This window comes from Psammomys obesus, unplaced genomic scaffold (genome assembly GCF_907164565.1).
Source record: "Psammomys obesus unplaced genomic scaffold, mPsaObe1.curated_primary_1811, whole genome shotgun sequence".
Classification (NCBI taxonomy): Eukaryota; Metazoa; Chordata; class Mammalia; order Rodentia; family Muridae; genus Psammomys; species Psammomys obesus.
Genome location: NW_026596057.1, coordinates 706,868 through 729,869, shown reverse-complemented (window position 1 = coordinate 729,869; position 23,002 = coordinate 706,868). Strand labels below are relative to the sequence as shown.

General features: G+C 45.2%; 2 protein-coding genes across 4 annotated transcripts in view; one reads left to right on the top strand and one right to left on the bottom strand.

Annotated features, from left to right (window-relative positions):
* Positions 1-4,077, top strand: part of Sh2d1b (SH2 domain containing 1B) — a 21,161-nt gene extending 17,084 nt beyond the window's left edge. Inside the window, exon 4 of the mRNA XM_055624531.1 lies at positions 604-4,077. Coding sequence (XP_055480506.1) covers positions 604-641 — 38 coding nt within the window. The 3' untranslated portion in view covers positions 642-4,077. The remainder of the gene's footprint in view (positions 1-603) is intronic.
* A 14,268-nt stretch (positions 4,078-18,345) lies between these two features.
* CUNH1orf226 (chromosome unknown C1orf226 homolog) overlaps positions 18,346-23,002 on the bottom strand; it is a 288,836-nt gene continuing 284,179 nt past the window's right edge. For all 3 annotated transcript variants that reach the window (XM_055624624.1, XM_055624625.1, XM_055624626.1), the window contains 2 exons: positions 22,417-22,744; positions 18,346-21,760 (listed from right to left, as the gene is read on the bottom strand). In XM_055624624.1, the coding sequence (XP_055480599.1) occupies positions 21,265-21,760; positions 22,417-22,744 (824 nt within the window). In that variant the 3' untranslated portion in view covers positions 18,346-21,264. The remainder of the gene's footprint in view (positions 21,761-22,416; positions 22,745-23,002) is intronic.

The following is a 23,002-nucleotide window of genomic DNA, read 5'->3' as shown; positions in this document are numbered from 1 at the left end:
CACACACACACACACACACACACACACACACACACACACACACACACTAAGGAAAAGAAAGCATAAATGTGTCAAGGCCAGGTGCTTGCGCAAATCAAGATGAGTCGCTGGAGGTGGTTGTGCTGGCGATAGTGTTGTCTACACAGTAATAAAATGCAATCAAATCCCTGGGAGAGAAATCCAAATCCCTAGAGAGACCTTTCCCAAGAACTGGGCATGGGTCTGACCACATCAGTTTTCCACACACCTGGCAGACTGTGCTCTAGGCACTTAGCTACCCTAGGAAAAACGCCTTCCCATTGTCTGAATTCTTTCTTCCCTTCCTCTCCCCTCCTTGGAACAAGCTCCAGGCAGTGCTACTTTGAGGAAGGCATGGGATTTCCACTGGTGAAATCGGACACTGAGTACTAGAAACTAAGGCTCCACTTGTCAAGGAACTCCTATCAGACCAGGAAAGCTCCTTAGTGACACTGTAGCTCTGGAAGCTGTCTCTCTGATGTGTCTTCGGCATTGCTTTGTGCCTGGTGTTATTTCTCTCGAGTGGGGCTGGCTGTTGGGACCTCTGGGTGTGGAATCTCATGGTTGTCCTTTGCTTTTCCCCAGAGAACAATGACAAGGACTATGTGGATGTCTTGCCTTGAAGACTAGGACACCGGGCAAAACAAACCAGAGGAGATAATGGGGCAACTCTCAGCTGTCATCGCATCTGCAAATGTCAATCTAAAACGCCACTTTCCAGTGGGCCACTGAGACCCTCCGGGATCTTCTGTCCTGCAGTTTTGGAGGAATCATTACCTACATGCCTGTCTTCCACAAGAGGCTCCAATGCCACCTCTTACCTCTCACTCCTCGATCTTGGAAATTAGACAGCCAGAACCCAGTCTCCTGAGTGATCAGAGACACCAGCCCCCACATCATGATTGACAACCTCCAACAGGACAGCAGGAAGGGTAACTTCATACAGAGGGAAGAGTGCTCTGCAGTGACTTTAGGGTTCCTGTCCTGTGGCTCTGTGACCTTGGACAGATCATTCCCTCCTGTTTTCAGTGTCTTCATCTGTTAAATTAATGGTTGAACAGTTGATACACACTATCCGGATCCTCTGTGGAGCCTGGTTGTCTCAGGTGGAGCTGGGGTCTGAGCAGCGGGATGAGGGTCTAAGGATGCTGAAGAATCGAACATGTCCTCTACCTGTGAGGTCTTGGTCCCGATGGGGGCTTTGACCCACCCACGTTCTCTTTCCGTTCAGCTTGGGCTAGTCCCGTCTCTTCTTTCTAAGGTTGACCTTCTGCTAGATATTCCTCTGGCCACAGTTTTTCCTGATTTTTCCCAACTCAACATATGCAGTAATCACTTTGCCAGCTCTGCCTTCTGATAAATGTGATTTGAAAAATATTTATTTTTATTACTTTTTTTGGTTAGCAGACAAAGAAATGGGCTGCATCCCAACTTTTTTATACCTATAAACCATTATATTTCGGGGTTTTTTTGTTTTGTTTTTTTTTTGTTGTTGTTGTTGTTTTGTTTTGTTGAGACAGATTTACAGTCTAGCCCAAGCTAGCCCTAAACTCAAAGCAATCTTTCTGCCTCCGACTCCTAAGTGCTGGGATTTCAGGCACAAGTGACTGCATGTGCTCAATACTTTCTCCTCCCTCCCCCATCTCTCTCTTGTTTTTTAAGACAGGGTTTCTCGGTGTAGCCTTGGCTAGCCTTGACTCACTTTGTAGGCCAGGCTGGCCTTGAACTCACAGAGATCCACCTGCCTCTGCCTCCCAGAGCGCTGGGATTACAGATGTGCCCCACCACGGCTCATACTGCCCCATCTTTCCCCCATGCTGGGACCCTCTCTTCTTCCTATATTCCTTTGCCTCCTGTTCTTCCTGCCACTTTGGACCTCTTCCTCCCATCTCACAGTCTGCATTCTAAACTGTCAAGTCCTCCATAGGTTTGTATGTATTTATACATGTAAATTTAAATCTAGATTTTGCATATAAAAATGTGGCTCGTCCTTCTAAATCTGACAAATTTTAGTGAACATGATGATCTTCGTGTTTGTCCATTTTTGTGTATGAATGCTCTATGTTTCTTGTTCTAATTCCGTTGCATGTGTGTATCAAATGTGTGCTATTTTAAAGATGTTTTGTGGGGGTGGTTCTATTTCTGCCTTGGTTCTAAGTGCCATCAAAGCAAGGCTGTGCCCAGCTTATGATGCACAGAGACGCACACTCCCTCAACACAGGAATTATGGACAGAAAGCATTTTTCTGAAGGGTTTGCTGAGTTGACTACTACGTCTCTTGAATGATTAAATGTGAAACTAAGGGCTGTACATGTAGCTCAACGGTAGACAACTTGCTTAGCATGTGCAAAAGGTCCCAGGGTTTCAGGAGCATATAAAACAAACAAACAAACAAACAAACAGAGTTAATTAAGGTCTGGCTAGGAGCCAAGTGTGGTGGGAGTTATTCTAGAGGATTAAGAGTTTGAGGTTCGCCTGGGCTTCACAGTGAACGGGAGGACATGACTGATGCAAGTTAATGGTTAAGGTGGTTTTATTGTAGATATGAAGAAGAAAACAGCCAGAATCATCTGGAAGGGTCCAGGCTGAACTAGGTCAGCAGAATGAATCAGACCATAGGCCTGATCAAGAGAGGAAGAGGAGAGAGGCAGCAAAGACAGCACTTGGGGGACAAGAGACAATGATGCCAAAAGAGGAACCAGGAACCAAGTGAGCCCATAGCCAAATGGCTGACTTTATATAGAAAAGAGAAGCTGGAGAAAGGAAGCCAGCCCCTGGGCTGGAGAGGTTTAGGGAAGGGGGGCAGGGTGAGAAATGCTGGCAAGAACCACAAGTACTGAATAAAACTTTCCTCAGTTCCTTTGGGACCTGACACACAATACCCCTTCTCAAGAATAATAAATATCAATCAAGCCAGTTAATGCGGAGGGACTACACATGTTCTGTCCCTTCTATTTTCAAACTGTAGTGGCCCATTTTGAATGAGGAACTCCGGAGGAATCAGACAAATGGATTTTGCCTTTTATTGCCCCTGGATGTGAACAACTGTGAACTGAGTCCCAGGAATTCCTTCACTACTACCAAGCAGAGAGGCAGCAAAATGAACGTAGCTGTGTTCAGAAAGCCGAGGGGAGAAATACTGCTGGCAACTTCAGTAAAAGATGCACAAGAGGAAAGAAGGGAGCCTGCTCCCTGAGATTCAGTTCCTGGTCTTTCATTCTGTGATACCAACAAGCTTCAGTTTCCGAAGCCTGCAGCAGTCATTCGTTAGGAAAACTATATTCTATGAATATTTCTTGAGTAAATGAGTGGATAGGTCTATAAAGACATGTGCACTCATTTGGGGTAGCAAAAATATGACAGATTTATACATTTCTAAATCCAGTCTTATTATGTAGCCCAAACTGAATTTGAACTCACGAAAATCCTCCTGTGTCTGCCTCTGCCTCTCAGTGCTGGGATTATAAGCACATGTCACCTCCTAGATGCAATTTCCTTTTCTTTCCCTGTGTTGAGAGTTGTGTGATGCTTAATCCTAGTGACTCTTGGTGCACTTTGCAGACAACCAAAGCCAATGCCTGATGTTGACCTCATGCTGAGAATCCCTGATATTTTTGAAAGATGTTGACTAGGTCATATGATGAACAACTGGAAACTTCGAGCATGTGTCACTGGTAGAGTCAATGCCATATTAATAATATAATTAGAATAGAATTATGTTGGAGGGACCCTGCTGTTTAAGGTCGCGTCCCACCATGTCCTGATCATTCTCCAAGCTCGGCATGAAATGGAGGACTCCCTCCCCACAACAGGAGCCTTCCACCCTCTGCCTGACCTTGTCTGGAGAGGATCTCTATGCACAAATGCCTAACCATATCTGGAGTATAACCTTTGACACAGTTCCCTGCAAACAATCCCCTGATGCCCATAGGATAACTATGTGTTGTGCTGCTGTTCATATGACAGGACTGTGCTGCTAAAATGCAGCACCTATTAGATGATGCCTCAAATAACCCCCCATCCTATGTATTCTCTTCGTTTCCCTTGAATAAAGTTGAGCTATCTCACTGAAGCTGTTTCTGGAAAGTTATTCCATCATACTCACGCTGTCTGAACCCTGCTCACTGCTTCTGCTTGCTTTGTCCTCTCAGGCTGGTGACCAACCTCTTCCCCAGTGGAAGAGAGGGCTGTCCCGGTGCCCAACCAGGGACATCCAGAATGTGCAGGATTAGTGAGTACCTCCTCCAGAGTATCGGCATTCTTGCTTGACCATCCCAACCTGAGGCCTGGATGTCTCTTTTCCTCTGCTGTACTTTCGCTTTGCACCTTCCCAAGTGACCGGATACGGTTTGTGGATTTCTGAGCCTTTTTTGGTCAGGGCTGCTCTCAGATATTGGCCCAAGGGCCTCCTCTCCTCTTTTTGGACTCTGACAGCCCAGCTGAGTGTTAGCAATAACCTTATAGCCTCTTATATTAAAAACAAACAAACAAACAAACAAACAAACCTAGTGACACAACAACTATTTAAACGTCTCCGGGACAGTTGCCAGTTTCTTAAATCTGTGGGAAGGCTTGTGGCTGTTGGAATATTTTCTCAATCCTCCGCCATGATTTCCCCAGGAAACTATCACCTCTAGTGATACTTCCTCCCTTTTCTCCATCATCAGGAACTCAACATCACACCAGAGAGAATTCCATGTTTGTTCCCATAGAGCCTTACTTAAATCAAGAGGACTTAAATCAAGAGGAGAGAATTCCAGAATGAGGTGCTTCAACTCGCATCATGGGTCCTGCCAGCAGTGGGGCAGCTGAAACATGCAGGCCAAGGGTCAGCAGGTCTGCCTCCCATGGGCCAGGACACCTAGGGGAAGGGAGGGAGGAAGGAGTCAATGATGGCGACTCTGAACATGATCCCTTCTTGTGGATCACCCTGGCTTTGGCAGGGAGCCCAGCAGGCACCAGGTGTGGCATGGAAAGGTGTCGGTCACGTGCAGGGATCTTATCCTCATGCTACGGGCTCTCTCCTGCCCCCTCCCACTCTGTCATCCCAAGGGTGAAAGGGTTGGCGCGGCACCTGCCTTCTCCAACCTGGTCTGTCCCACAGGCCTTGTTTTTTTCCATGCTCGGTGCCTTGTCTTGGCCAGCGCCTAGCACCTTATTCACCAGACCTATACCAACAGACTAAGGATGTACTGCCAATCAAACTGTTACTGGCTTAACCTGTGCATTACCCCTTTCTTCTTCCAGTATAAGGTAAGGTAACCCCCTGCATAACCATCCCCCCCACTCAGGTTTCTGCACCCCTGTTGTGATTATTCCACAGGTCCATTTCTACTAGGAAGAGGAGGCAGCACTACCACTACAAACAAGACAAGGACTAGAGATATTTCTCCCATAAGATATTTCTTCCCTTTAAGAACAGGACCTGCCATCTCCCTTGGATATGCTGGGACTGCGACAGCAGCCTATGGTCCAGACATACTGACTGGAGACTTTCGGGACAAACTCAACAAGGTGATGACTTCTACAACTAATAGACCAGAATCTCGCCAACAACAGATGAACTCTCTTGCTGGGGTTGTGCTCCAAAACAAAAGAACACTAGACTTAATAACTGCTGAACAAGCAGAGGAGAGACTTCCTTGGTATTGGGAGAAGAATGTTGCTTTTATGTAAATGAATCAAAGTTGTTGAGACTAATGTTAAAACCCTCTAAAAACTTTGTAACAATCTGCTCTTGAGATTTCTTTTTTATTTTATTTTATTTTTCTTTATTAATTACACTTTACTCACTTTGTATCCCCCCACCGTGGTTCTCTCCCTCATCCCGTCCCAATCCCTCCCTTCTTCCCCCTCTGCATGCTGCTCTTGAGATTTCAACCCACTGAACAATTAAGTTGGTTCAATAACACCTTGTTTCCCTGGCTCCTACTCCTTATGAACCCCCCAAGTATGCTGCATTTTATTTTGATGCTTGCCCCTTGCCTCATACAATTTCTCCAGCAACATAGTATCACCATTGCTAGAATCAGCACCAATCAGGTCATGGTCCATTACTAGACCCTGGGTCCCTCTGATATAGATGACAAGTTTCTCAGAGCTCATGATTACACCTTTCCTTGGTAGAATAAAACAGGGGGATATGTCCGAGGACTCTGCTATTTAGGATTGCATTCCACCATTTCCAGATTGCTCTCCAAGATCAGCACAAAATGAAGGACTCTCTAACCTCAGCTAGGACCTCTCACTTTCTGCCTGACCTGGTCTGGAGAGTTTCTCTAGGCACAGATGCCTAACCATATTTGGAATACAACCTTTGACACAGTTCCCTGTAAATGTTCTCCCCCTGCTACCCATAAAATAATTAGATATTGTGTTCTCATTCATATTACAGGACTATGCTGCCAAAATGCAAATAAAACACACTGTGAACAGCTATTAAATGATGCCTTGAATACTCACCCATCCTATGGGTTGTTGCTTTAAAGATGTTTTAAAGAGGCTGTATGCTTTAAAGATGTTTTAACATCAGAATGGAAGTCAGAGTATGTGCTATAATGGGGAAGAGGTTTGCCTATATTTCTACAATGTGATGAAAGACTCTGGGATCATCAAAATTGAGAAAGGACCAATCTGGATGAGAGAAGTTTCCACATTAAAGCTACAACTCAAGGAAGGAAGAAACACAGAAAGACAGCAACATAGACAACACAGAAAGCTGACCCCCGTCTCCCCAACACACACACACACACACAAACACACACACACACACACACACACATGAAGACAGTTCGACAAACAAGCTGAAGAAGGATAGATAGTTCATCAGACTGGTAGACTGAAAAATTTGATGATGACATGGACATTTGCTGAAGGACAGATATCAGGGCTGCAATTATGGTATAAGGATCATCACATCAACAGCTAGTCATACTGACTGTTAAGTTACTGTTGTAATAGTTAAAACAATTTTTAGCTTAAACAGAAAGGGAGAAGATGATGTAGAGGAATTCTAATATAGCAACATGGCTGCTTTAGCAAGGGTACACATCCAAAGACCGGATAGGTCTATGTAATCCAGCTGGAATGCAGACATACCCTGGATTACAGTATGATCTGGCTGGAATACAGATATACTTTTAGTACACACTTTTAATTCTAACCAATGAAGGTGAAGTTAGTTTGTAGAAGGTAGCACCCATGTTTGAAAGTAATGTCTAATTGAGAGGCAGACAAAGTGACTAATCAGAGAAAGATTTTACAAAATAGGATATGCCCAACTCTCATGAGAACAGAGAGCAAAGAGAGAGGTCTTAGGAGAGCAGCACAGACAAAGGAAAGAGATGTGACAAGAGAGAGTAGCACAGAGGGATGGCTTTAAAGAGAAGGCAGTTTTACCAGGACAGTTTTACAGAAACAGGTTAAAAAGAGAACAAGCTAGACACAAGGGAAGGCAGAATGAGCCAGAGAATGAGAAGGAGCCAGAATACTAGAACAGATTTCTAGAATTAGTTTGAGGCCAAGCAGAGTAATTCAGTCAGAAGCTGAGAGAAGCCAATTTGAATCAGTCAGCTTGGAGAGGAGTTTGAGCCATAACAGCTGAGTTGAACCACCCAGCCATAGTTCCAGATATATCTAGAAAGGGTAAAATTATTCAGCAGTACGTCTCAAAGGGTGAAAGCATTCTAGGCCTAGATTAGATTGTATGGAGGCTAGAAGCTTCCAGGACTAGTCAGGCCTAGGTTAGCAGATGACAATTACTACAGGTGAATGAAGAATACTTTTACATTTCTAGAGCTGCCCGTGGTGATTGGAATTAAAGGTGTTTTCTATGCATGTTCTAGTTCCCAAATGAGACAGAGAACTATTAAGTTTATTAATAAGCTTTAGAGCACTATAGCTGGGCAGATTTTGATTTTTCCAACCTGTCCACACCAACCTGGCTACTTCCCAGCCATGTGCCTCATGCTACTTGCCATCTAATCTTACTCTGACTACTCCTGCTCCGTCTCTGTCCTCATGGCCCATAGCTGCTCGTGGACCAGCAACCTTTCTCTTCTCCTCTCCCTCTCTCTCTACCTGAGACCTCCAGACTGGGAATAGAAATCCTACCTCCTGTATCCTCTACCCAGTCATTGGCTCTTCAACTTCTTTATTAATCAATCAGAGATAATTGGAGAGTAATTTTTAATACAACATCGAGACAGAAGATTCCTCAATAGCAGACAACACCAGAATCTGTTAACATTTAGCTCACTGCCAGTTCAGCAATTAACAACCAAATATACAGAGACACACCTTAACACAATGTGAATGAAGGTCACCTCTACCCACAGCCTGATAGTCTATCCTGCATAATGGTCTGAATATTAGGTCATATATTTTCCAACCCACCACTTCAATCTCTAGTGATCACACTGAGAAGCTTTCTCTCTCTCTTCTCCTTCCTCCTTTTTTTTTTGTAGTTAGATATAGAAAGTTGAGCTTATCCATTTCTTAATTCTTAATTTACTATCAGCACCAGTTTATAAAAACATTTTATTTAATTTCATTTATTTGTCTTCTTTCCATCCCTAACTTCCATTATAATGGTCATCTCCACCCATAGGAGCCACTTCTATACTTTTGGTAGAAGGTATTTGTTGTGGATGTAAAATACATAGCACTGACTCTGGATAGGTGCCTCTGGCACTTCTGTCCACAGTATGGTAATATTCCTTCAATTCTGTTACTACTTTGGTTCCTGAAATACTGTATGATTCTATTCTGCTGCTTTGGATGTACAACTTGTTCAGTGCTTCTATCTGACACATCATTTTCCACAGTGTGTGTCTCTCACATTTTGCTCACCTGTTCTTCTAAAACTGGGCATTAAAGTTGGTTCCAACTTCCTGCTTCCACAAACAACATGGTGATGATGGTAGTTTTGTCCAAGGGCCCTAAGGAACAGTGAGGAGTTCTCTAGACCAGATGGGTGGGTCAGAAAGTGTGCTCATATTTAATTATTATGTCATAAAACCTATCTTTTTTTCCCCATATGTTCTGTGCTTTTCTGGTTCTTGTCTAGAAAGGAGTCCTTCCCCACTCAAAGGTCATGAAAAAAATGATGCCACATTTTCTTGTATTGATTTTTAACTTTTACCCTCTACATTTAAGGGTTAACAATACTGAGAGGCTTTCCCTCTTTTCACTGATGCATATCCAGTGTCCAGAAAAGTCTTTCACAAATAGTAGATACTCAATAAGTATCTGTTGAGTAACTTATGAATTTAGGCCTAATCTTTGTATAAGAGGCACAAATATATATATACTTTATTAAGCCAGTTTTCACATTTAAGCCAGTTTTCACATTTTGCTAGTTGGAGCCCTACTAGTTAGTACCATCTTAGTAATGGATCTCCTTAGTAATCCATCTCTCCTCCTATTCAGATTTATGCCTCCTTCATTATATACTATAGTTTTAGTCCTCCATCTTTGTTATGTTTTACATCTTTGCCATAATACATTGTGTTTTATTGCCTGCTTTGTAGGACAAGTTGCTCTTTTCTATTTTTCAAAACTATCTTAGCTATTATGAACCTTCCAATACATTTTATATTATATGTGATCTTGCTCAAGATTTTGTGGTAGATATTTGAATGAAACTGCCATTGTCTTAGAAAATATATGGACATCCTGGGGGTATTTCTGTTGTTAAAAAGAAAGAAAACCCCAAATAGTTTGATTTGACCAACGAAGACTCAGAAGCCAGATGCAGGGATGAAAACCTCCTAGTTGAGAGAGGCAGAGAAAGCACCCAGCTGACCTTTCTACTCAGCTCAGAAGGAAAAGACAAAAACCCAAAAGCTTAAGGCCAAAAACTTGCTAGCTCAGCTGATGGCCCAGGAGGAAAAGGCCTCTTAGCTCATTTGATAACCCAAGTAGAAAAGCCAAAAGCTAAAAGTCAAAGATCTCTCCCTTCCCCTTCCCTTTCTTCTCCTTTTCCTCCTGCTTCTTTTCTTCCTCCTCCATCTCCTTCTCCAGGCTGTCTTAAATATTCTTCTCTTAAAGTCCCTCATTTCTACTTAATCCTTGTTAGCTCATTTCTTGCTCTACTTCTTGACCTGGGGTTTACTTCACTAAATGCTGTGTACATAAAGTTCTTGGATTAAAGGTGTGTGATATGGCTGAACCATGCCAAAGAAGAAACAGGTTTTTTACAGTTCACAATCTCAAGGTTCACAATAGGACCAAATATCCTGCAACATTTTTCCCTATACATAAATATGTTTCCTGCATTTACACAGTCATTTTTGGTGGTTTGTAAAGGAATTCCAATTTTTACCATAAAGGCTTTTCATATTCCATTGTATTAATTCTTTTCAGTTGCCTTAAATGTCATCTTATATTTTATTACTTTTCTAGTAGTCTATGAGAGTTGTGGAATATTTTCTCATTAGACCTACTAGTTTACCTGTTGGCTCTGGGTTTGTCCTGTGTAAGTTTCTTTGGGGTGTACTTAATAACATTTGGTTCTCTTTCTTTTCAATACTGATGTGTCTTCTTTATAGGTTTACTTCATTGGCTAGGGCCTCTACTATACAAATTAGCCCTAGTTATTATAATGGATACTCTTGTTTTATGTGTGGTATTTTGGGGGAATTGTGGTGGTTTAAATGGGAATGGTTTACATAGGCTCATATGTTTTTAACTGTTGTTTCCCATTGGTGAACAGTGTGGGAAGGATTAGGAGGTATGGCCTTGTTGGAGGAGGGTGAGCTGTAAGGTTTCAAAAGACTTGTGACATTCCCAGTTCTCTTCTTGTTTGTGGATCAGGATGTGAGCTCTTAGCTCTTCCTGCCACCATGTTTTTGCTCTGTCATTATAGACTCTAACCCTCTGAAATGTTAAGCCCAATTAAGCACTTTCTTTTATATGTTGGTCATGGTATATATCCTTGGTCATGGTATTGTGTCATAGCAACAGAAAAGTAACTGAGACAGGAATGCTTAAAAATTATTCTCAATTTAAGCATATTGTTACGGGTTTTTAGTAAATACATTTAATGAAGACTATTTTAGGATTTTTACGTGAAAAAGTTTGAAGTCTATTGTGGTTCTCCCCTTCTCTCAGGGACTGTAGACCAACAGTCCATGAGGGTGTGGGGAGTAAATGTTTGTGTGCACAGATGGTGGTGAGAGGCAGGGTTTGGGTGGCTGTGAATACATCTTCCGGGACCAGCTTCAGCAAGGCAGGTCAGCTTTATTAGAGTGAACAGGGCTATATAGAGCTTTGCAGAGGTGGTAGGGATTTCCAGGGTAGGTATACATCACTGACTGGAGGCTTAAGGTACTCCTTTGCATGGAGAGGCATTCCAGGAACCCTAGGTGTGTTCTTGTTGGGAGAGAGGAAATTGAAATTAGAGGTTCAATTTCCCTAAGGACTATGTGACAGTCCTCAGGTGGAGCTTGTGCGGGTCTGGGCTCCATAGGCAGAGAAGAGGAAGCCCTGACGACAAAGGGCATCCGCTATGAGCTCGGGACTTTCTGGTCATGGTGGACTGCAACCTTAGCAGTAGGGATTTCCAATAGTTCATTGTTCTATTTTCTTGCCTTTATTGCGATTGGCACATTCCTCATATCTTTCCTGCATGATAAAGTTTAGTCACTAAAGTGAATGAAATAGGTATCAAACTATCCTTGCATTGTTTAACTTGATATGTTATATTTTAATAAACTATATTGTATTTAGTTTTCTATGTTTATAAGTTTTTCTATGTTTTCTACATTAAAATTCACAAAACAGTATTTGTTACTTCTCTTGTTACTGGAGTGACAAAGTATCTAGCAGAAGTAACCTAAAGGGAAAGGGACTATTTTGGCTCGTGACTCCAGATATTTAGTCCATCACATGGAAGACATGGCAATAGGAGGGAGTCATGTTGGTTCTTTACACTTGGCAGATCAGGAAGCAGAGAAAATGGGACCAGAAGCAAAGCTGGGCCATAGCCCTCAAAGGCTCCCCCAGCCAGGCCCCATAATCTTCCAGAATAGTACTACCAACTAGGGACCAGTATTCAAACACATGATCTGGAGAGATGGCCAAGTGCTTAAAATCATTGGCTAGTCTTTCAGAGTTCGGGGTTCGATTTGCAGAATTCATATAACATCTCAAAACTGTATGAAACTCCAGTTCCCAGGGATTCAATACCTTCTTCTGTCCTTTATGGGCACCACAGATGCGTGTGGCATGCTGACATCCATGTAGGCAAAAACACCCTTACATGTAAAAAGTTTATTAAAAAAAATAAGGCAGATCAACAAAACACATGAGCCCATGGCAATGTTCCAGATCCGAGCCATAATACAGAAAAAGAAAATGAATTAAAGCTTTGCACTTTTCCCTGGCTGTTCCTTAAAAATGTTCCTATTTTTATATAATTAAGCTTGAGGCTTTCATGAAGAGAAACCTTTTATTACTAATTAAATAATAAATAATTGGTTTATTAAATTATTTTCAGCTGTATTACCTTTTGTTTTTGCAGTGATTCTCCCATAATGATTGACATTTCATTTTCATTGACATGACATCCTTTTACTTACTATAATGTCTCATTTGCAGCTACAGATCTGTCTCGTTCATTACTGTTTCTTATTTACCTTTCTCTTCTTTATTAATCAATTCTGTCTTAGTCATTTCAAAGCCAGTCATTTATATTTATTTTTAAATCGGGCTCTTGCTATGTAGCTCTGGCTGGCCTCAGACTGGTGGCAACTTCATTCCTTGCTTTTACTGTCCTCTTATTTTCCCTTTCCCTCCAGATTTCCTCATGTAGGCAGTATATTTCCTTCATGACCATTCCAGGCACTATACTTTTATTCCAAGATTTTTCTTCCCTATTATTTTATCTCTTCATCCAGAATGTCTAGTTATGAAGTGCTATTTTCCTTCTTCTCTTTCTCCCTCCTCTTCCTTCCTCTTCCTCTTCCTCCACCCCCTCCTCCTTTTCTTCTTCTTTCTTCTTCTTTCCTCTACGAACTACCCATGGAATGATCTTAGCATAAGTACCACCAACTCTAGGCAGAGGGCAGCATTTATTAATGTTTTTGTCATGAAAATCTTCCTTTTGTGGAAGGGATGAGAAACTGCGATCTTAAATCAATCCACAAGGGGTCAGCCAGCCACCAAGAAAACTAGTACCATGAGGACTTTTGTATTTTCAAGCACTGTTGAGTGACTATGGTACCTGCAAAACCTGACCGATTTCCTTGGCAGGTGTTTGTCAAACAGGACTCAGTTCCTGGCTGAATGCTTGAACTCCAGGTAAGTGGTTTCTTACTAACACCCTGAAAAACGCATCTTTTGTGGAGACACTAACAGCAGCTTTGTTATTGACTGATATGGACGGCAGACAAAGTGCTTAAACCCCCTAAAGCTCTGCTCTGGGATACCTAGAAGCCAAGGATAAGGACTCTTACTGCAAAGGGCTTACCAGGGGCACTCCATAAAATTCCTAGGGGATGCCACGCAGCACTTAAAAATCGTAGTCTGCTGTTTCCTCTTCTGGAAAAAGGTGGGGGCAGAGAAGAGGGTTTCTAAATTCCTATTTTAAATGAATATTCAGTCTTTAGGGAAATTGCATTTATCCTTGGAGAAGGTTAAACTAAAAGAGATGTTTCTGGAATTGTGCATTAAACTGGTGTGACGGGAGCACACAGAGCTGTGGGTGACAGGGAAGATGAGTGATCCTTGTCTGAAAGCCTTGGCCTTGTGGGGTTCATTTTGTTTTTCAGCAGTTGTAAGGTTCAACCCCCTCCCTCCATTGCTGCCAAAATACTTCCTCTGGAGATACAAGAATTAGCGGGATCACATGTGTGAATTTTTCTGAACATAGTAAAAGACTATTTATAACTGGGAAATGGGCTTAATAAGATTACAAATGAGATGATTTGTTCAAATTGATCAGAATAATTGCTCAGTAACTACACAGGAGCTTTGGAGATATAGTTAAGCACCAATGAATGCCTCGAATGGCAAGCGGGAGAATTAAGAGCTGGAGCTCAGTGGTGTAAGTAGCTATGGGGCATCAGCAGGTGCCTAGCATACTTGCATTAGACTTGGCATCAGCATCTTTCTGGCACTCTTCGGCAAGGTGGCACATGCCTACCTATCCAGGGAACCGAGCAGAGTTCATGAAGGCTCTGGATAGACATAAATGAACTACTTACTGACCCATTAGTCAGTTTCCATTTTGAGCACAGCCGCCCACCATCTCCTGTTCAGTGAACAACCAGGCCCTGAGAGGCTGCTCCAGATAGAGACACTGAGGAAGGCAGGCTGAAGAGGCAGCATTGGTCTGCTCTGAACGCAGGCAAGCCAGGTCTCATCTGCTTCTCACAAACCAAATCGCAAGTTTCTTGAGTTTAGTTCCCTTCAAGCACATCTTTCCCAAGCTTGACTCCTGGCCCAAAGTGCTCAGAGACTTTCGGAGTGACACAGAGGCTGTACTACTCAGCAAACCATGTGGAGAATACCTCGTCAAAAATGTGGGCTGGGGTGGGTGTGGTCTGAATGTAAATACTCCCCAGATGCTAAGTGTTTGAATACTTGGTTTCCCAGCTGATGGTTCTATTTGGGAAGGCAGAGCTCAGCCCGGCCTGGAACTTGTGATTTCACATTCAAAGCACAACAGAGTAGGAACGGGAAAGGAAACAGAGGAAGGGGAAAGTGTTGGTGGAAATGTGAAGGATGAATTGCCACAGCCTGACAAAATCAGAGAAAAGGAAGGAAGGTGCAAAGGTAGGCGAGGCAGCTGTGCTGGTGAATGCCTATAAGCCCTGCACTTGGGAGGCTTAGATCAGAGAGCTGCAAGTTCAAGCCTAGCCTAGGCTTGAAACCCCATCTCAAATCATCATCATCATCATCATCATCATCATCATCATCATCATCATCATCAAAACTAAAACAAAGGTAGAGAAGCAATTCTGGGTGATTTGGGGTCCTGGGGCAGAGATGGAATGGTAGTGTATGAACCTGGAATAGCAGATAGGTTGGGACTGGGCAGATGATGGTTTAGAGCACAGAGAAACGTCTGGCATCTCACAACATATGCTACCCGAAGTCACAGGCTGATAACTGAGGGATCCTGCCAAGGCCCCTAACTCCAGCCAGGCTTTCATGTGAGCTGCAACGCGCACAGTTACCCCCACAGGCCAATACAGCATCTCCAGTAGATGAAGCTCCCAGAGAAAAACCCTCTCCCGACAACAGAACACTCTTCGGCTCTGCTGTCTGTCCCAGACAGAGCACCCAGGACTAAGCTAAGCCATGAAGGCTGATGAGAACAATTTACCCAGAACCAGGAAGTGCCTGGGAAGGTAATACAACCCTGGACCTGTCCATTGCAGGCATGGGGGCCTCATCCATGGTGCTCAAGCTGATGGGACTTCCTTCCCTCTGCCTCGGACGTCCAGGCTGCTCTCTTTACTACCCTTCAGCTGCTGGGATAATCCCAAACTTCCTGGGGAGTTGGGAGTTGGCCCCTTGGTGTGGGCTGAACACTTGGATGTGCTTGAGCATCAGACCAGAATTACATAAGAAGCACAAGCTTAGGATAGATAAGGTGGCAAACAGAGGGACGTCTTAAGGAAGAAGGTAGCTAAGCATATGGCACTGGGAACAGTTGATTGTTGAAACAGTAAAAGGAGAATTTTTCAAAAAGCTGCAGTTTGTGGGGAGGTTTTTTTTGTGGGCCTTTCTCTTTTCCTAGAGCAAAGGAAAACACAGGCCACGTTTCCTGCTCCACGCAACCAACATAATCTTAAGCAACTCCCACGGGAGAGAATGCAGCTTGCTGTATTCGAGTTGGTCCTTAAATATTTCTTCAAGCCTGTCTCCCTGTTTGTATTAATAACTAAGTTTCCTGGGGGGGTAGAGCTTCCCCAGGCTCCTTTGGGCTGGGCTATTCATCATGGCAGCAGCTGGAGATAAGCTGGACACAAAGACTTGTGTCTCAAGAGGGTCAGTCCCTAGATACAGAAAGTGGAGGAATTTTCTCATTAGTAGGAAGGCAGATTTGGTGAGAAGCCTGGGATTTCACCATGGGCACCTGGAGCAAATGGCAGCAGGGAGGAAGGCTCACCAGAGGAGTAAAGACCTCCACAGGGCTTTCCCTGGACGACTGGAAGTTTCTACGTGAGCTTTCTCGGGAGATGGAAAGCAGACATGCCACTTGGACTTAGGGAGGTCGTGAATGTGCCCACAGACACCATCTGTACTTGTCCCTACTCCCGAGAGAGCCACGGTAGGAGGTGCTTCACCTGAGACGCTCTAAACCTGGAAGGACATGTGGGGAGCGCTACTCAGTGACGCCTAGGAGTCCCCAGGGGCCAAAACCTCAGAGATAATCACTATGGACAGGCTGGGCTGGGAAACCCAGAGGCTTGGGGTGGCAGGGAATGAAGAGACAATGAAAGCATCATACAAAGCTCCTGAACATTCTGAACATTTACATACCTCAGAGAGATTCCAAGATCGGTGAGGGCATTTTCTGAGTCTGGATCAGCATCTAAGGTGCAGGTTTAGAAGCACTAACTCTTATTACCTTTGAATGTCAACTGGGACTCTCTACCAGGATTGCACAGAGCCCGGGGAACCAACTAGAATTTTCCACAGCCTCCAGTAGACTGTCAGTGTCCTTTAGTGGTTGCCGTAAGCCCAGAAGAAATAGACACTCTTGCAGCTGAAATGGATTGGCCTGCTTTGGGTGGTTCTGCCTGTGCTCTGACACATCTTGGTAGCATAATACCTGTGGGGTAGGCATGGCATCCTCATCCACTGTTAGCAAACAGGGCCCTGTAACACTTGTCACCAGTGTCTGAATAAAAATGCGCCTTTGCCCCTCTAGTTTCTGGACTAGTAGCTCAGCTTAGAGGACAACATTGAAAAAGTATTGTCTACATACTCATTTCTACACTTAAGAAAGTTCCCTACATTTTTTTTTTCATAATCATTCCTGCATACTTGACTATAGGCAATAAAATGAAATAAAAACTTTACCCAGTGGTGAGAAAGGAGAGCTGGAAACAGGCACATTTTACACCTGAATTGATGACAGAAGCAGATCCAGAGCCATTCAATGGGAGAGGCCATCTAAAGAAAGGTCACTGAAGCACACACTTAAAGACAAATGTTGCTATTGTAAGTATTTTCAATGCCTTTCCCATGCATGGAATACCGGTGGGTTGGTTTTTGGGTTACCCATGCTTTCTTGGAATAACATAGCTGTGCCCCACAGTGGGGAAAGCAAGCTAGCTTAAGCCCAGCTTTTCCTCTTCTTTGCCACCACTGGGAAACTGCAGTGAGATGCAGAAAAGGTCAGAGCCTTCACCTCATGTAGAGATGCCCCTGTCTCAGAGCGAGGGAGCCTCTGCATGCTGGACTACAGACTCTAAACCCTGGGTCTAGACAGAAAGATTCCCCCATCTTTCCCCTTTGGTGGTCATGTGAACGGCCGTGTGAACACAATAGGAGCCCCCTTCCTCCCCTTCTTCCTTTTGAGAAAGTCAAAGGCCTGGCTGACTCTCTAGGGAAGTGGTTCTCAACCTTTCCAATGCTGTGACCTTTTAATACAATTTCTGTTTGTGGTGACCCTCAACCATAAATTTATTTTTGCTGCTGCTTTGTATCTGTAATTTTGCTACCCACAGGTTGAGAACTGAAGCTCTAGAGCTCCTGAAATCTGACACCAGCTCTGGTTCAGTAAATGACTTCAAGGGCTGTCCCAGTTCAGAGCAGCCACGGGTGGGGGGGTGGGGGGGATTTCCCCAAAGTCCACAGCTTTGAGTATTCTGCTAATAACTGTTGATGCTAACCCCCTTTGAGCGAGCTACTGTGGTCCCTGTGGGGAAGGATGCACACACGAGGATGTTCCCTTTGCAGTGGAAGGCGGCTATGGACTGTAGGGTAAGATCTTCGAGAAGGATCAAGGAACATTGTTTCCTTACAGTATTCCCCCAAGGAGGGCTGGATGTGTACACATCATGTCGATGATCCAGAAACAGACATGCGTGGAGACCCTCACAGCAGCCAGCCAGCCAGCGACATAAAAGATGGCCCTTCCTAAAACTCATCCTCATTCCTCTAACAGTCTCAAGTTGGAGGTTTGTTCGTAGCACTTCTCTTCCTTATCTCTTCCAGATTCCTCATTCCTGAGTCTTTTGGGTTTGCAAAGTAAAATGCCATAGCCCCACCCCCACCCAGGTATCCTCCAGGAACTCAGGACTCTCAGAACTCTCCACCAGTCAAGAGGTAAAAAGACAAGCCAGCAAGACACATTTTATCATTTTATTATGCAATTTCCTTCTACAAGAAAAATCTCTAAAAATATAAATATGAACTCTCTAAAAAATACTCAGAATAGAACTATATAATCTTGTTCTTTCAAATAGGGGCCAAACTTGTTCTTTAAAAGATGATGGATTAAAAACACATGTCTTCATATTACCCAGAGACAGAACATTCACAGATACATTTCTAGAGAAAAGTGTAGGCTAGGATTAAGGAGGAGATACTTTCTTTTCATGTTTCTGGAAGCTCACTTTGTGATCTATCAGGGTAAAGCTATGGGCTAAACAGAGCTATACAATAGGGCTGGAAAGAAGCAGGGAGAAGGCGGCTTCAAGGCCCCAGCTTCTTTAAACAGATATAGAAGTTAGACCCTTCATTCCTCCCCATTGGCTAACCTCCGCCCCATGCTTATCAAGCTACCCAAAGGTCAAACCCTAGGGGATCTGGGTTCACTGTGAAGGCTGCTGTGCTGCAGTCTACACTGCTGAGATGGCCAGCGGGCCTGATCAGGCACTAGATGGAAGAGCTGATGTGAGTCAAAACCCTCAGGAGAACTTGTTCCTGCTGGTCCCTGGGAAACACATGGGCCCTAGCACCAGGCAGTATCTACAGCATCTAAGACAAGGCTCAGTCGCAGAGGACCTCCCGAGGTAGCAGGATCACTCCTGTAGCAGGGAGATAGTCAAGGTCCTAGGAGTTGATGCAGACACCCATGGTATCTAGGTCAACACCGAATACAAGTCGAAAGTACTTAGAAGATCCCTTTTCAGGGGCCCTGGGACAAATGTGATGGGATCTCTTGCTTAGTGCCGGGCCTGAGGGCCAGGGCTCTAAGCAGTATCCTGGGCACTTAAGCAAGCCAAGCCTCATGCTGAGTCAACCTAGGCTCAGAAGGGAGCAGCCCCAGAGGACAGCTATCTGCTGAGCTTCCCATCAGAGGCACCAACCAAGACCCCCGGTATGGAGAGCTCGGATTACATCAGACTTGCTCTCTGGGGGACAGCCTGAACTTTCTGTTTGGGGAAATATCCCACATTATTCTGGGACGCTAGTCCTAAGGACTTCTCTGACTTTAGGATCACATCTTTGGGATGCCCTTGGGGCAAGGCACATGTGCTACCTATGTGCTAACAGCCCCGTATATTCCACCAGGGTCTTCAGATTCCTGGAAGCATGGAATCCCATCTGAAAGGAAAAGACAGGAATTTGCAGGGAGCGCAAGATGAAGCCTTGCCATCTGCGGCAATGGAAAATGGGATGAGAGAAGAGGGTCGGAGGGCAGAGATGGCAGAAGCGAGCGTATCAGAGGGAAACCTCATCCTGGGGGTCTGGCTGAGGCCTCCTACGCTGGTTCTTCTGGAGTTAGCTCAGATGTCTGCTGGTTGAGGGGAGGGCAGTGTGCTGGTAATGTTCAACTGGGAAGTGTGTCCCCCATGTCACAGATGCCAAGGGAGCAGAAGAGGGAAGGCCACAGGAAGCAGGATGGGGGCGCTGCTGCAAGGGCAGCCCTGGCTGAATGCACCATCCCTAGACTCCTTGTGGAGCTCTGGCCTCCTCTTTTGAGAATAGGGATGTCTTCTGGCTACAAAGGCCTTTGTGGATGGTATCACTACAGAGTCTCCTGGCCACAGGAAGACAGCATGAAAGGGCCCCTGGAGGGAGGAAGGAAGACAAAGCAAGTTAACCTGGAAGGCAGACACTGGTGAAGGGCTGATAAGCCTCGTTGGTTCCTTACACAGAGCCCGATGGCAGAAGCAGAGGAGGATCATTGTTACCTGAATGATGGACCTAGGTTCCAGGTATCTCTGGGCTGGCCTGGTGCTGCAAGCAATTCAGGCAACCTCAGCACAAGCACAAAGAAGCACTTTCCCTTAATGGCAACTGCTTTGCCCACACAGTCCTCACCACATTCAGTCTCTGACATGCTCTGCCCTGGCTCTCATACATACTGTTGCCAGGCCCCGGCATTGCCTCACTCTTGGTGTGGAGTGGCCTGAAAAGCTGCTCTGACTTCCAGCAATGCCCTTCTCAGTCCTCACTTTCCACTTCTCTAGGATCTCTGCTCTTGACTCTTGTAGGACCATTCTGTGTTCCCACACTCCCCTCTCTGAACATCAGAACATTCTCTGCTGCTTCTGCAGGGGCCTGCCTGCCCGTATTCACCCACACATAGCAAGGAACCCCAGCACAGCTGCCTGTATCATCATCCCGAGCGCCTATCCAGATACGTAGGGGCGCATCTAACTGGATGAGAAAACCCTGGTTGACAAGGTTCAACCTTTGAGGAAGCTCTCAAGGCCTTAAGCCTCAGAAGCACCTCCTCTGGCCCTAAGCCGGAAGCAGGGGGGGAAAGATGATGGTGGCTAGGGGTCCACACAGCTGAAGGGACTATGGTAAAGTTGCGGTCAGGGTGTAGCTTTCCAGGCCAGGTCCCATCATCAAGCCAAAGCCTACTATTTTTCCCTAGCTGAATTCCCTTCAAGGTGGGGGGAGGGGAGGGTGTCCCTGGACCATTATGGAAGAAAGGGACAGAATCAGAGTTTGGGGGGTAAAAGAAAAGACAGCATATAAGTCTGAGCAGACAGGCAAAGAGGATTCCATCCTCCTCAGCTGGTGGCCCTGTAAGTCAGTAGGAAGCTGGGACAAGCTTGAGGGAGCATGAGTTCTAGCAGCCAGCAGCCAGGGAAGCTTGCAGAACAGCAGGATCTGAGACATCATGTCACTGCATCCTTTTGCCATTCTGCAGACTCCTTAACTGGGACTACTTGTGGCCATCTGGTCCCAAAACATCTCAGGTAGAGAGTGGACTCTGGGGTGCCTTCTGCAAGGAGGGTGAGGACGTGGCAGAGTCGGAACAAAGGCCATCTGTGTAGTGGACAACAAAGTGAAGAGGGTGTTCAGCAGGGAAGACGAGGGACCCTACTCAAAGGACAGCAGGTCTGGGTGAAGGCCCTCATTGTCAAGGCTGGAGGTCCGTGTCTGTGGAGGTGGGCTGCTCTTCTCCCAGGACTCAGCCAGGCTGATGGGGCTCAAGCTGAGTTTGAGGCCATTTCTCTCAATGGGGCCAGGGGAGGAGGATTTTCTGCACTCAGTTGCCTTTAGCTTGGATTCCTCCTGGTTGTTCTTGTGTATTAGGTCAGGTACCAACAGGGACACCTCGCCATTGGGTAGAGCCTCGCCCTTCTCTCCCATTTCAATGGTAGACTCTGGCCGGGAAGTGTCTGCAGGGACAGGCTGAGCAGTGGGTGGAGAGTCCTGGGCCTGCCCAGGTGACAATTCTGTCCCATATTCTAGACTGCTTAGGACCGGCTGCGATGAAATCAGCATGTCCTGGGTGGTCTTCAGGGCCCGAGGGGTTCGCTTCCGGGTTATGGGAGGTGGAGGATCCAGCAGAGGGAAAGCTTCCTGGACTGACCTGAAAGTCCATGACAATAAGCATTTAGGTTTTATGGACAGTGAGATACCAGTCTATACACATTCTAAATTCTCTACTCCAGCTGCCCCTTCAGCCCCCCAACCTAGCAAGTGCTTCCTCCGTTGAGTTCTTGTTCTGGATTTAGGTTGTAGATCTTAGCAACCTCAACACAACAATTAACTATGAGGCTGCTCCCTCCTTATTCAGTGCTCAGAGCGGTACAGAGTGTTGCCTCTGTGAGGCTAGAGAAAGAACCCAGGGCGTTGATTCATCTTAGAACTCAAGTACTGGGCCCATTAAAAGGCACATGAGCTCATGGTCACAGGTGTTGGAATCAAGGCCCAGAAAGATGCTGTTGATGGAGACAGAAGTAGCTGCATCATGCTTCTTCCTCCCTATCAGGCACTCAGTCTATAGTAGCAGTCCTGAGGAACAGCTGGCATCAGAACCCACGTGGGGAACTTTCAGGTAATACCAGGGTTCAAATTCACTTCCAATTATAAAGGCTGAAGTGGGCTCTCACAGACCCAGGCTTAACCCTGTATTTCTTGACAAATGTTCACCCCTTCCTTGGGCTTATTCTTTCCTGAATGTGCTGTGGTTTGTCCATGTTCCTACATCTAGAAGTGGGATAATGGGTGGATGAGAAGACTCACCTTTCATCCTCCAGCCAGGCTCCACAGGCTGGCTCTTCCCCACCAGCCAGCTGGGCCCCAGCAGTCTTATTAATCTCCATCACACCCACGCTGCCCAGGCTTGAGGACTCCTTTCTTCGCAGGAGGTCATTGACCTTGGCCCCCATGGCTTTGCCCAGGTTCTTAAGGTGCTGGCTGCTGCCCACCCTCAGTCCTGGTCCTCCTGGCTCTGCAGAGCCAGGGCTGATAGAGCCTGGGGCTGCAGGTCTGGACAGGTGGGGGAAGGAATGGCTGGACTGGAGCTTTGGAGTGAGGGTAGTGTTCAAATTCTCAAACATGCTGTGGTCAACTAGGAACAAAGGAAAAAGAAGGGGACATGTAAGTGGAGGGGAGTAGGACTCTGGACTTTGTTTCTCGGCTCTCTTAGTTTTAGTTTTATATTACATCCAAAGCTTATCACCCCACAACTTTCTGGAAGCTTCCAGTAAAGATGTTTTTAAACTTTCCAGGATAGTTTTTGTTTTGTTTTGTTTTGTTTGTTTTTTGTTTTTGTTGATAGAACACTAGACCAAAAATTCCAGTTGTTCCCCACGGGGGGCTAACCAGT